The sequence below is a fragment of the Paroedura picta genome, chromosome 3 (assembly GCF_049243985.1).
Source record: "Paroedura picta isolate Pp20150507F chromosome 3, Ppicta_v3.0, whole genome shotgun sequence".
Classification (NCBI taxonomy): Eukaryota; Metazoa; Chordata; class Lepidosauria; order Squamata; family Gekkonidae; genus Paroedura; species Paroedura picta.
In genome coordinates this window covers 66,906,177-66,920,568 of record NC_135371.1, presented here as the reverse complement: position 1 = coordinate 66,920,568, position 14,392 = coordinate 66,906,177, and the positions used below count along the sequence as shown (strand labels likewise).

Here is a 14,392-nt window from a genome sequence, read left to right as displayed (position 1 = left end):
TATTGTTGCAAATTGCTTCCTTCCTCAACCAAAACCTGCCTTTCCCCATGTGATTCCCCAAATGAGGAACAGAAGTTTATCAGACTGTGTGTTTTTTTTCCTCTCCCAGGAGAGCGGGGCTGTGCCTTCTGTGGGGGCTTGGGCCATCGTATCACAGACTGCCCCAAGTTGGAAGCCATGCAGACCAAGCAAGTCAGCAACATTGGACGCAAAGACTACCTGGCACACAGCTCTATGGACTTCTGAGTGCTCTCTGTCCCTGGGCCAGCCACAGCCAAACAGAAAGGCTTTATTGTCAGTGGAAGAGCAAATGTCCTGTCTAGTATAGTTTATGGAGGAGACTGGAGTGGGAAAGAACATCACATGGGACTCCCTTCCTTTTGTAAGCAGTTATTGATCCTTGAGATGGTGTGATCGTGGTCCCATGTCTCAAGCCCACAGACTGGGAATTTCACAAAAGGGTGCAGTGTTCCTTTTGCATTGGCCACACCTGTTATTATGATTATTTATTAGCTTTATTCCTCACCTCTCCCTGGAGGCCCGAGGTGAGTTACAAACATATAAAACCCCATTAAAACATAAAATAAAACATATAAAACATATCATACATAAATCCCCAGACAATAGAACAAGATGTGGTAAAAACTCAGGTCATATCTACTCTACCCCTTGGTAACCCAGGCGGTCCCTCAGATACGCCGGGTCTAGACCGCGTAAGGCTTAGCCCAAGGCATAGCACCTGTGCTCCCTGCCCTTCTCTTGTCCAACCCCCCCCCTGCCATATCTCCCCTAGCCCACTATGGTCCAGAGCCCAGCCCCTCTTTGCCCCCCCCCCCCCAGGCAGCAGACCCTCATCTCCCATGCTTGCAGGGAGGAAAAAAAGCCATGTTGACAGCTGGTATATGAAAGTGGGTGTTGTCTATTCTCTTTGAACACACATGTCCTCCTCAAGTGTTCTGCATTGTAATCCAGAAAATGGCAGGACAGTGCTGCAATAGCCTATTGCATCAGTGACAGTTGTCATATAGACCTTGTGCAAGCATTGTAACCCTAAGCCAGTGGCCCTGAAATGGAGGCGGGAGCACGGTTTGAGTGGGTAGATTTCTGTTCTATTATCTGACTCCCAAGAGCAGTTTCATAAGTTAAGTACATCCTCTCAACTGAGATGTTCAGCACTTCTCTGCATGGCTCCACCTGGCTGTTTTTATCCACAGTGACTCTGTGCTGTAGTCTCCTCTGCGTTGCTCCTTATGCAAAATAAAGGAGTAGGTTATGTTCTATAAGTCAAAAGTGTCCTTGGAGAGACTGTCTCCTGAGACTTCTCAGCCTACTGCAACTCCCTTTTTTGCATGAAGGCCCAAAAAGAGGAAGTGACCAGGCAGGAAGAGGAAGTCACCAGTGCTATCGTATATACTGACTCATCCCTGTGGAGCCACAACAGCTTGCTGTCTGCAGCAGTCTCTGCTTTGCTGGACTGTTGCCTGTTGGGAGCCTGCCCCATGGAGTGCCCTATGAAGGACGGGATCTTGTATATCCAACATCTCAAGTTTGGGAAGGTAAATAAGGGTGGTGAAGGAGGGTAGGGCCACAAATAGGAAATGCAGTGGGTTTTTTTGTGAGTTCCTTCATATTCAGGGGACTAGTATCATAATAGTATCCTAGTTCTAGCCGTAGTGTCTTTAGGGCTTGAGATTGCAAGTGGTAGTTAGAGCCCATGGTAGCAGTCATGATCCTATATCTGTTTCCCATGCTTTAAAAAAAAAGATTACTAGATTTTTTGGTTGTGTCCGAATGTTCTGTAATCCCTGAGTGTAAATACATTCATCAGCACATTAAAATGGCAAAATGTATTAATTCAGAGGTACACCCAAAGAACGCTTGTGTTGTGTATGTTTATTTGCTGCCTGACCATTTATTTGCTGCCTGACCATGCATTTGAATGTGGGAACACTGAAATATGGTGTTTCTGAGTATGAGAAGATAGCAGAACCACAAAGAGCATTTTGGTATTGGCGGCAAGGCACTTGCTTGTCTTGGGTCCACCATGTTGTTGTGTTCTGTTTCTTACAGTGGTTGGTCAGTGGCTTAGGCATCTCTCCTTGTCCGTCTGTTGTGTTGCAGGTGCCAGTTAACCCAGTTTAAGTCTCACTCCCCAACAGTACAATTATATGGGGCGGGAAAGCTTGCAGTGATGACTGTCCATGTGGAACGGATGTCTGGTGCAAGAAGAAATGGTTCAGCAGCTCTCATTTTCAGTCACCTGCCTTGTATCTGAGCTAGCAAATGTGAAATTACAACAGTCATGCCCAAAGGACATTTTAACAATATGAGGATGTACAGCCTTGCATTAAATCACAGCATTGAGAGCATGTTGCAAGTGAACAAATAGCTGTTTACATCAGACTGAATGCTGTAGCTGTGTGAGTAAAAGGGCCTCCCTTTTTCCCCACCAAGGAGTAGGGGTCCAGAACACCACAGAACACAGGCAGCCACAGAGAAGGGGAAAGCAGGTACCACCACTCCTCTACTTCTCACAATAGCAAACTCTGCCATCAGAGCAAGGGAGGTGTGTTGTCTCTAATCCTTGCAGGCCAGTATTTTTATCTCCATATTGCCAAAGCCACTTAGTGGTGCTTAGGGTTGAGATAAGATCTAAACAGGGGATTTCATTCTTGCAGCTTGACTGGATTCCAGAAGTCCTTTTCTGTAGCTGCCTTTGACTTGGTTTTTAGCAAATGGTAACTGGCAAGTAAGGCATGAAGGTGATATGACCCTTCTGCATTTGGCTGTAAACTGATCAGTCTGTATTGACCACCTGCTGTCTTGATCATTATGGACATCTGTAGAACAGAAGGACATCTGTTCTACAGAAGTGTCATTAGCCTGTAGTGGACCCCAGAGTTAACTGGTTCCATTCTTCCTCCTGTCTGAATTAGCAGGGGACAGAAGAAAACAGGAGAGCAGCCCAGTGAACTTCCTTGCTGTGGCATTACTCCCAAGATCCCTTTAGTGCCAAATTGTGCAAGAGACATTTGGAACATCAAGTCTAGTACTTATTTCTTATGTTCTCTGTGCTGGCAAAAATTCCACTTGTGGTTATGACTCTTGCAAATATGTGCCTTCCAAAATAAAGGTAAGCTGCCATATTGTAATTTAAAAAACAGCAAAACCCTTGTAATATATTTAATTAGGACTAATCAAAATGACACCAAAGATTGACAATAAAATCAGAGTCCAGTAGCACCTTTAAGACCAACAAAGATTTACTCAAGGCGTGAGCTTTCGAGGGCAAGCACTCTTCGTTAGACTAAGAACTGACCATCATAACAGTAGGAATAAGCAAAAGTTAATCCTGTTACATTAGTAAACTGTGTCACAGCATCCAAACACAGCCACATGATAACTCTCTGCCAAACCAGCCAATCAAACCCCTCGAACCCATTTGTAGTTCACAAGGACATATCAGAAATAAAACTGTCAAAGCCAGTGATCCACGGCTCACACCCTACTATTTACTGCCGGCCCCATCTGTCTCCATACCAGTGTGAAACTTCCTTCCAAGTAGAAGCTAAGCTGGCAGCTATCTTGTCCTGGGACCAGAAATTTGCCAACTTTGCTGCCATATACACTCCACTGCCACAATTACTGGACCTAACAACGTCACCTATACCATCAAAGACTTATACACCTGCTCATCTTCAAAGTTGGTATATGCCAACAATGTCCCTCTGTTCTCTACATAGAGCAAACAGGTCAAACCCTCCGCCAAAGAATTAATGGACAGAAGTCTGACATCAAAAGCCACAAGACTGAAAAATCTGTAGGGGAACACTTTAACCCTCCAGGACATTCTATAAGGGTCCTGAAAGTAGCTGTTTTATTACAAAGAAACTTCAAGAACAGGCTAGAAAGAGAGATTGCAGAAATGCAAGTTATTACAACACTCAATACTTTGACATACCCTGGACTCAACAAGGACAAAGGTTTTTTATCTCACTATGCATGTTAGCCTTATGTAACTTGTGTACCCACATTCCTCACAATTTATTTTATTTGGGATTATGTGACTGTTAGTAATATGTAATGTAATTTTGAATTCTACTTTCTGGTCCCAGGATAAGATAGCTGCCAGCTTAGCTTCTATTTGTAAGAAAGAGTCACAAGATTAACTTTTGCTTGTATATTCCTACTGTTAAGATGGTCAGTTCTTAGTCTGACAAAGAGTGCTTGTACTCGAAATCTCATTCCTTGAATAAATCTTTGTTGGTCTTAAAGGTGCTACTGGACTCTGATTTTATTGTGCTACTTCAGACCAACACGGCTACTCATTTGAATCTACCAAAGATTGAGTTCACCAGAAATCTTCATCAAGCTGGATAGTATAAAAATGAAAGGGCAGCAGAGCAGATGTCTCAGGTCATGATCTTAAGACTTGGATGGAAAATGTTGAGCACGAATGGAGATTTAAAATAGTGTTTGCTTAACGTCTTTCACAGGATGTTGACAAGACACAGGTCTTGTGACCTGAGACATCTGCTCCCCTGGCCCTTTCTATTTTTGTACCATCCAGGCTGGTGAATTCAAAAGGCTGCACACTTTTTTCTGTCACTTTGATTGGTCTTAATAAAAAGTGGATTTTGTTCTTGTGTTTGTACTAGCCAAAGAGAAATCTGAATGCCACATTGTGGTTAGTGAAGATTCACAGACCAGCTGGGAGTTGCAGTGGTTTGTCTTTTTTAGTAGCCCCCTAGACTTTCTGACTTTCTGAATCATAAAGTTTATCCCTTTAGTACTATCTTCTAATTGAGGGAGTTGTTCTAGAGATTGGGGGGGGGGGGGCTTACGAGAAAATAACTGCTCCCATCCAACCCATGTCATTGATGCCGTATCTTGGCACAATGTGTGGCCTCTTTTGAAAGACAGTCCTTTCTCACTGTTGATAGCTTTTTAGAAGTTCATCATTCTTGTAGTATCGTATCCTGGAGTCTGTCCCTGTTGATCACATTCAGCAACAGGGTTGGCTATATTTGTAGCACTCAAGCGGACATGATAGCCCTCTTTAAGTATTTGAAAGGTTGTCACTTGGAGGAGGGCAGGATGCTGTTTCCGTTGGCTGCAGAGGAAAGGACGCACAGTAATGGGTTTAAACCACAAGTACAACGATATATGCTAGATATCAGGAAAAAAAAATTTCACAGTCAGAGTAGTTCAGCAGTGGAATAGGCTGCCTAAGGAGGTGGTGAGCTCCCCCTCACTGGCAGTCTTCAAACAAAGGTTGGATACACATTTTTCTTGGATGCTTTAGGACAGGGGTAGTCAACCTGTGGTCCTCCAGATGTCCATGGACTACAATTCCCATGAGCCCCTGCCAGCATGCTGACAGGGGCTCATGGGAATTGTAGTCCATGGACATCTGGAGGACCACAGGTTGACTACCCCTGCTTTAGGATGCTTTGGGCTGATCCTGCATTGAGCAGGGGGTTGGATTAGATGGCCTGTATGGCCCCTTCCAACTCTATGATTCTATGTCTAAGTTGTGTAACTGGAATGCATTTAAACTGATAAGATTGCACTCTTTTTTTGTCTACTAAACTGAAATTTCAAAAGGAAGAGGAATGCTTTGATAAGGAATGGAAAAGGGGCAGAGACTGATGTTTGGTGGCTTTGAACCACCAGAGACTGGTAAGGAGTAGCTGAGAGCCCTATAGCTATACTCCCTTGGCAGCTGTACATTGTCCTTTCAGAGGTTTACATTAGATGCTGCCCACATATTATCAGGCTGCTCTGCACATCCATAAGGTCTAGAAATGTGGTTTAAAATGGGGAGAATGGTTTGAGATTTCCTAATGGGGTGAACCCTAACTGCTTTGCAAGACTCTTGTCGACAGAACAATTACTGTGCACAGTAGAGAGCCTCAAGGGGACATTGCTTTAATCCCAAAACCTACATGATGATTTCTATGATTACTGAGGCTGAACTTGACCCATCGACTTCTTCCTAGAGGAGGAGAATCAAATTTCTGCTTGAGCAACTAGCTAATTTCTGGACCTTACCAGCAGTCCTGTCAGTGCTTAAATTTCTCTGTGCAGACTATTCCTTACTCAGCTCCTTGTTCACCTGTGCATATCCCTGACTCTGTGCTGTTCCCCTTTGCCCCTTCGCAGAAGATTTGGAGGAAAGTGTGGGCCCAGCTGTTTGCTGATAGTCCATCTGGTGTTGCGCGGCTTGAGTACTTTGAAACACGTGAAGGTGTGGCAGCAGAGAAGGCAACCCTGCGCAAGGGTGAATGCAAAGTGATCCGTCTCTCTGACTGTGTCTCTGTGGAACGGGCTAGTGAACACAGCTCACCCAAGGATACAGAAGCCTTCCTCTTGCGCATGATGACACGCAACTATATTATGTCAGCCGATGAACCAGACGACTGGATAGAGTGTGTCTGCCAACTGGCTTTTCAGGTATTGATTCAGTAACATCCTCATTCAACAGAATTGCACCTGGGCCTCCCAGAACCATGGGGAGATTCCTCAAATTCAAAAAACCTTTAATGGCATATAAAAAACGTCTATATTCCTCTTGTCCACACTGTGACCATGCAAGACCTGATAAAGGAGCCAACATGCAGCTTCTCTCAGAGGTTTCCTATTGTCCTAGAGGATTTTCATTGCACTACTGAGAGATCCTGGATCAGATGTGACTTGACATCCCCTTACCTTTTAATTACAAAGCAATTGGGGGTGGGAGTGTTTTTGGATTTTTTTAAAGAATAATTTTGGGTCTCAGGGGAGACTTTAAGTGTAATGGCATCTGTAATCCTGCAGATAGCACCACATCATGGTTCTCTTGCCTTGTCCCTGCCCTCTATCATGCACATTGGTGACTAATCAATAAATCAGCTTACTCTGGACAGATTGGATCATACAGCAGCATCTTTAAGACTAACAACATTTAAAATGGCATGAGCTTTTGTGAGTCAGATGGTACGAATAGGAAATCATTAATGCTTTTATTGTATCTGAAGGAGAGTGCTCTGACAAAAAGGCTCATGCTGAAATAAATGATGTTGACCTTTAAGGTGCCAGTGGACTACAGACTAACATGGCTACTCCTTTGCAGTGAGGAGGAATACTATGTAGCCTATGCTGGGCTACAGGAACGAGGTAGATAAACATCTTAAGGAATGCTTTACTATGGAAATCTGACTAAGCATGGTCTCTGGGTCAGATATTTTCTTGTTTGTTCTTTCACAAGTCATTTGCAACCTATTCCTAAATAATAGTATCTATGGTTTAGAAACAGGGTGTAACTGAATGTTAAAGTGAGTGCAATGGGACTTGTTTCCAAGTAAGTAAAGAGACAAAGAAAAAACAGTGCTATAGTGGAAAGACAACTTTATTCCACTCTAGTAATAATCCCCCTGAGATACAATTGTCTTCCTAGTGCACCATTGCTTTTTCTTTGTCTTGTTGCTCCTGTTGATGTGGTCTTTCTTTTCCTTGTTGTTTCCAAGTAAGTGGACACATAATGTGGAAAATGTTACAAGCTTTTTGCAAGTTCCTTCTGTCTGCTATTTCTGTTTATTTCCATGAGTAATTAAAACACAAGAGGCTTCCTACTGACGATTAGTTGGATGCCAAATGAGATGATGCCAATAACTTGTTCTATTAAACTTCATTTCCCCACAGAAATGAATGTAAGGTCGAGAAAAGGGAAAAGGAAAGGTGGTTGGCTGTACCAATTATGTGATTTTTATCAGCAAATTATCTGTTAATTGTCAGAGTGGGCTTAACCAGTGATGAGTGCTATCTATTCCATTAAGTATTATTATTTTACTAGCAAGAAAGCCCATTGCAAGCAGGAATACAGTGGGCGCTAGGACCCAGGTGACATCGGGGGGGTGCAGATCTCTTTCTGTGTCCCTCTCGCTGCATGTCTTGGTGTGCCTCAGCAGAAGGCATAGGTTATTAGGGCTGGTTTGTAGGAGGGAAGGAAGGCTGGTGTGCAGTTTGGGGCAGTTCTCAGTCTCTCTCTCTCTCTCCCTCTCCCTCTCCCTCTGTCACAGCAAGGGCAGCTCTCTCTGTGTCTCTGTCAGCAGTTTGGAGTACCTCTCTCTGTGTCTCTCTCTGCCTCCCTCCCAGCAGGAGCGATAGGAGGGAATGAGGGCTTGTGTTAGGTTTGGCAGGGCTCTGTGTGTCTCGCTCTGTCTCTGGCACATTTGAGAGGAACATGGCTAGCATCCAGGGAGGAAGGGCGGGAGCTGTAGGGGCAGGGCCAATCAGGGTGCAGCCAGCGTTGCTTGGATTGTTGCTCGGCCCTGTTCCAACTCGGACAGCCGGACACATTCCACTCCCCAGGCTGTTTCACAAATATATAGAGGAACCATGGATAAGGATGACTGAAACCAAATCAAAAAAGGATTCTTTTTAATAGAAGCTTAGTGCTGATAACATTCTTAAAAGTATAGGCTGAGCTATATCACCTATGTTCTTATTTATTTTTGATGTAAATATTAATATACATAGTGGTGTAGGGAAATTTTACTAAATGGGAGATTATGGAATATATACATTTATGAACTGGATTAAAGATGTCCAATTATAAGTTTTCTATTTCTCTTGAGGAATAAATAAGGATTGTACATCACATAATTTTCACATAATTTCAAATTTACTATTTCTTGAATAAATGTATTAGGATGACAGAAGGTGCATTCTTACCTAAGACTGTAACTATCATGATTTCAAAAACACTACTCTGTCACAGATATATCAATATCTGCGAGTGTTAGTTGCAAGTGAAACTCCTAATTATGTTCAAATATGAAGACAAGATTAAGAGTCACCTCTAACTGCGAGAGACATATGTGTACCATTGGCAGATATTTAATCAGGCTCTGAGGGATGTTTACTGTAACATTCATATACAAAGAATAGCTAAAATCAACAAGGTTCTTGAAATATGCTGGAAATGCAATGGACATAAGATGCCAATGTCCTTTAGGGATATATGCCATCATGAGTATCTTTAACAAAAACCTCAGTGAATTTGCCCATAGAGCCCAAACTCTGTTGACATTCCTGAGAGGGTAAATTGGTATTATTGTAGTGACTAGTTCTTACAAAACCATGGAAGTCCCACAATAAAAAAAATGTAGAGGCTAGTTTATAAGGATTTGGGGATCTTTCAAATATGAACAAAATGTCATAGTTTTGTGGTTATTAAACAAAACAACTTTGGGGGTTATTTGATTTGTTTTTTAAAAAAATGGGAATTATAAGCTTTCTAAAGTGAATGTAGCCTTTTCTGTGTTGTGATTAATTGTTCCACTAAATGATGAGAAACTGCAATTATTGGGTGATTAATATGAATGTTGTACCAGTTAAGCTTTTTATTGCTGTAAGGTTTCTATTCACAGTTTTTAAAAAGGAAGGGGAATGATTATAGCCTCACAGATATTAGAATTGAGGCTGAGGGGAAAGGCTCCTGTAAGGAAACGTTTTATTTATATAGCACCTATCAGGTGCTTTACAAAATAGATACCCGCTTCACTGGCTTGCCTTTGAAGAGATACGAGACTCAAGGAAAAGTTGGCTGAGGAGATCAGTGGCTGTAGTGTTTAAGTAATCGGGTTTTGAAGTGAATACATCTCTTTTTCTATGTTAAAAATATAAATAGACTACTGTAGGTGGGAATCTATGTCCATGGAAATCATCCTAAGTTCAAGTTGTCAGGAATATGCAAATATAGTAAAAAGAACCATTATATTCTTTCTCTGTATACTTTATAATGTCTGAAATGCTATCCTTACCATATAATCTCTTTGCTCTGATGCATGCAGAGAACTCCTGCTTCATCAAGCACAGTTGGAGATAATTCCAAGCTAAAGCCTCAAATGGAGGAGAATGTCATCTACTCATCTTGGCGGGAAAGTATGTACTTTGGTCACTATGGGTAGGGTGGAAAGCCTAGTACTAAGAGCCTGAAGGGCAAGAAACTAGTTATTTGAGGGGCTAAGTTAGCATGGATGCCATTCTGGTAAAATACAGCTGCAGAACTTCGCTCTAGCTGGAAATGTCATGCAGGTGCAGGTATTTTGATCAGAGCAGGGCCAAGACGATTTTTGCTGAGGCAGAAAATCCAAATGCAATCTCCATGGCAGTAAAAACAAAATCTGAACAAAGGGTTTTTAGACTAAGTTTCTAAGTTCAGGTTTCTAATAACTGGACTTATACCCAATATATCTCTCTTACTATATGATTATATCCCAAGAATGTTGTCCATGCCTCTCAATAATTTAATTTCAGCAGGTGTATGTGAAAGAGGAAGACTTGCCCTCAACAGGAGAAGCAGTTGGAGACAAAACACTTCAACATGGATACAAACTTGCTATTTTGGGAGAACTCTTTTTAAAAATAAAATATCTGTACACCGCTCCGCGGGAGTGGTATAAATCAGTAAGAGGTGTGGGGGAGGGCTTGGTCCGGACTGACAAGCGGTGCCAGCCGATTGGGCCCTCCACTTGTCAGTCGGACTGACGAGTCGGGAAGCGCGAACCACCTCCCCACCCACCCACCCAAGCTCCGCTGCCTTTGGCCGACAGCCACCATTATGCAGCTGCCCCCCGACAAGGCAGGTAGGCACCCACCCTTCTCAACCCTGCCCTCTTCCTCCCACCTCCCCTCGCCACTCAACCCCACGCTCTGCTGCTTCCCCACCCCCAAACACCTAGCCACCCACCCTTCTGAACCCCCAACTCTTCCCCCCCACCCCCTCCCCACTCAACCCCACACTCCATCGCCACCGCTTCCCCGTCCCCAAACACCCAGCCACCTGCCCTTCTCAACCCCCAACTCTTCCTTCCCACCCCCCTCACGACTCGCCCACCCACCCAGCGGACCCTTTCCCCCCCTTCCTTCCAACCCTGCCTCATCCCCTTTCATGGCACCTATCTGCCTTCCCTCCCTCCCTCCCTCCCGCCTGCCCGCCCGCCTTCCTGCCTGCCTCTTTCTCTCCCTCTCACTTGCTCTCTTTCTGTCTTCTTGCCTTTCTTCCTTTCTTCCTTCCTTCTATCCATCCATCCACCCACCCCGCTAGCGCCTGCTGTATTTTTTGTACAGCGGGCTTAATTTCTAGTAGTAGTCATATTTGGAAAGACTGAAGGGTTTCAAACTTGTTTTGTATCTCGTTTTAGTGACTAGCTGCTAACAGGGTTCTTTCCCTGTCATTTCAAACAGACCTGTTTTAGTAACCAGCTGCTAGCAGGATTTATTTACCTGTTTGGACAAACCTGCTTGCATCAGGTTAGCAAAGTGCAGTTGATGAAAACTGCTTTGTGCTTCTGAATTACTGTAGGGTGCTATGTAAAATGCCCATTGTACTTCCTGCAATGCTGCTTTTTTCCTGTACTTTTTTTGCAGCACAGTCTCCCCTGCAGGATTTGTTTTTTAAACATTCTCCATGGTCAATTGATCTCAATGGACCTGCTATAGCACTATACCACTCAACTTAGAACTTTAAAAAAAGCCCCGTAGGGAAGACTGCATGACAAAAAATGGGCAGGGAAAAAGGCGACGCTGTTTGAAAGGGAAGGAAATTAATAGAAGGAAATTTGCGATGTGAGACTTCTGTCCCTGTATCACTTTACTTGAAATCGGGCCAACAACAAATAACATCCGGTTGAGAATGTTAATGTGTATATCCCCTGTGAGCTCACAATGCCTTATGGAACAGAGGATGATTGTCCAAATGAACAGAGGGGTTCTAAAATAAATAAGGTCTGAGAATTGTGCACTCCGTAGAGAAGAAAGGACAGCTGATGGATCAGATCTCAAAGTGCCTTGGTTTAATTTGGTAGATATTACAGTTAACTCTAGCAACTGCTAATTGTGGTTATAGATGAATGCCAGAAGAATAAAGAAGATATGAATAAAGACATTGTTGCAAGAATAATGAGAAATAACCAGAGTTGTATGGATTCTGTACAACACAACATATTCAGAATTCTGCATAGGATTTCCATTGACACCTCAGTGCTTCTCTGTATAGCAATCTGTCCCGTTCATCTGTAGAAGCAAATTTTACAACATATATCTGTAAATTGTACTACAAAAGCCAAATGTGAATATTTCCTTACTCTGACTTCATCAATATGGATAAACAATATAATTTTTCTTGATGCAGAATTTTTTTTTTTTTTGAAATCTGAGTAAACAGAGCCACTGGAATAGCTTAAAATCAAGCTTAAAGCCAGAACATCCATGATTTCTTGCAATCTATCTTTATTGACAGCCTGTGAGTTCCCAGTTGTAGTGTTCCACACAGAGGCTTCGTCAAGGTGTCGCCTGAAAGGGAACTACCTGATGGTGATTTTATCTGAACATCTGGAGCTGAAGGACTCCCAGTCCAGGCAGACCCTGTATACCTGGCCTTATGCCCTCCTCCGTAGATTTGGCCAGGACAAGGTATGTGGTGTCTTTTTCCTTGTTGCTGCCTGATCTTCCAGGCTGCTCACATTGCTTAGGACAGAAGACCCGAGTTTCCTATTGATGGCAACTTGTGAACAGAGACTGCCATAATCCTCAGTAGCTGTTGCTGCCAGCCACTAGTTATACCTGGAGGCAATTAATCAGTTCTGCAGGGGGGCAACAGATATATATATAGTGTAAGCTATGCTATACCTAAGCAGATAATACTTGCTACATGAAGTATGCCTACCTGCGGAGATACAGGCAGTTGTCAGGGGCAAGGGCCATGCTAAAGTTTCCAGCTTCAGCTTTGGTTTGCCTTTGGATTGCTTTATAATTTGAAATAGCCACCTTTCCATTTTTTTTTTGTTCCAATTGGAAGAATCTACAGATTTGACGGAAGAATCTACAGATTTGGCAATACTGGTGACTAATGTAGTCCTCTCCCCCGCCCCCACCATCTCTGTTGCTTCCTCTGTAAGACTCAAATGGAACTGTGTGGGGGCCATAACTCAGCTGAATGCATACTGTGCATATAAAGATTATTAGAACTGATCTACTGTTATCTCCAGTAATAAAGATCTCTACCGGGTGGAGCAGAGGTCTGACTCACTAAAAGGCAGCTCCTTCTAGATGGAATCTAAACTGTTTTTCTTCTATCAGTGATACAAATGAACATTGCCGAACTTTCTTTTGAATGTTATTGGGAAAAGAGGTGAAGATTCATGTCAGCCAACTTTTAGAAGCCTTGTCATAAGTAAATACCTTTGCTAAAAAGTCTTTCTCCCTCCCTTCCCTCCCCAGACCGTGTTTTCTTTTGAGGCAGGGCGCCGCTGCGATTCAGGAGAAGGTGTCTTTACTTTTAACACAATTCAGGCTGCAGAGATCTACAGAGTTGTCTCAGCTGCCATAGACCACCAAAAAGCCACTCTTCTTGAAGCAAAAAAGAAAGCTGAGGTTTCTCCAACTCAAGACTGTACACAGAAAGTGGGAGTCTGGACATGGCCCACCACCATGGAAAGCCTGGAGGAGATGCAGTCATTGTATGCAGGAATTCCAAAGGGGACAGTGGAAATGGGGTTTCCAATTGTGCCTGGTAAGAATAGCCAATCAGTTTCCTCAGAGATGGGGATTCCTGAGACACCCATCATCTACGCTTCTATTGGCAAGAGTTTTTCCCAATCTTGGACTGAGACAGTACCAAAAGAGCGTGGAGGGCAGGTCTCAGAGAATCTCTATGAGAACCTGTGTGTTCAAGAGCAACATCCCTTCTCTCCAAGTTCTCCCAACGTCAACTACAGAGATTCCTTGGGGGCTAGAAACAATGATCCCTTACCCATCTATGACAGTCCTGTAACAACACGACGCTCAAGTAGTCATTCTGTTGTGAACCAAGCCGCAGGGGCTGAATCTTCCACAGAAAGCCAGTACCACCACATGCTGTTTTGTCAGGCAACAGAAGGCAGAGTTGAAGGTGAAGGGGAGGCCGTGGTGCATAAAAAACCGAAGACTAAAGGAACTGGTGCTTTGAAGCACAAGTTGGTTTCTTTGTTAAGCAGAGATGGAGGAATCCCAAAAGTATCTAGCAAGAATATTAGTCCTGTGGAGAATATTAGTCAGTAGAAAACCCTTAATGAACACTTCAGCTGCAAGGGTTTGTGTCCCACAGGGCATGAATCTCTTACATTCATTCCCCTCCCCCTGCATTATTTTTCTTGAAGCCTTGACAGGAATGGTCTTTCCCTTTGAACAAATGGTGGCCTTGGGGACGAGGTGAACTAAAGCATCTTCCTCCCACTGACTCATTCTTGGATTGTTAGAGATGAGAATGGGAATTGTTCTTGTAGAGGAAATAAAGGGAACTGGATGGATGTGTATTGGTTGGAATTCTCTCTTCCCTTTGTGTCTCAATAAACAGTGTTTTCAAATG

General features: G+C 43.3%; 2 protein-coding genes across 3 annotated transcripts in view; both read left to right on the top strand.

Annotated features, from left to right (window-relative positions):
- Nucleotides 1-4,278, top strand: part of DDX41 (DEAD-box helicase 41) — a 26,597-nt gene extending 22,319 nt beyond the window's left edge. The window contains exon 17 of the mRNA XM_077326235.1: nt 110-4,278. Within this exon, the coding sequence (XP_077182350.1) occupies nt 110-246 (137 nt within the window). The 3' untranslated portion in view covers nt 247-4,278. The remainder of the gene's footprint in view (nt 1-109) is intronic.
- On the top strand, nt 1,350-14,392 carry DOK3 (docking protein 3). Of its 2 annotated transcripts, XM_077326236.1 has the most exons (5): nt 1,350-1,556; nt 6,166-6,456; nt 9,837-9,927; nt 12,287-12,459; nt 13,267-14,392. In XM_077326236.1, the coding sequence occupies exons 1-5, from the start codon at nt 1,350-1,352 to the stop codon at nt 14,083-14,085; spliced, it is 1,581 nt and encodes a 526-aa protein (XP_077182351.1). In that variant the 3' UTR covers nt 14,086-14,392. The 2 variants fall into 2 exon arrangements, with proteins under 2 accessions (XP_077182351.1, XP_077182352.1); XM_077326237.1 differs by lacking the exon at nt 6,166-6,456.

Coding starts and splice junctions, on each gene's coding strand:
- DOK3 (XM_077326236.1), top strand. CDS start 1,350: ATGAAGGCCCAAAAAGAGGAAGTGACCAGGCAGGAAGAGGAAGTCACC. Junction 6,457..9,836: donor TCTGCCAACTGGCTTTTCAG/GTATTGATTCAG, acceptor TGATGCATGCAG/AGAACTCCTGCTTCATCAAG. Junction 9,928..12,286: donor CTACTCATCTTGGCGGGAAA/GTATGTACTTTG, acceptor CTTTATTGACAG/CCTGTGAGTTCCCAGTTGTA.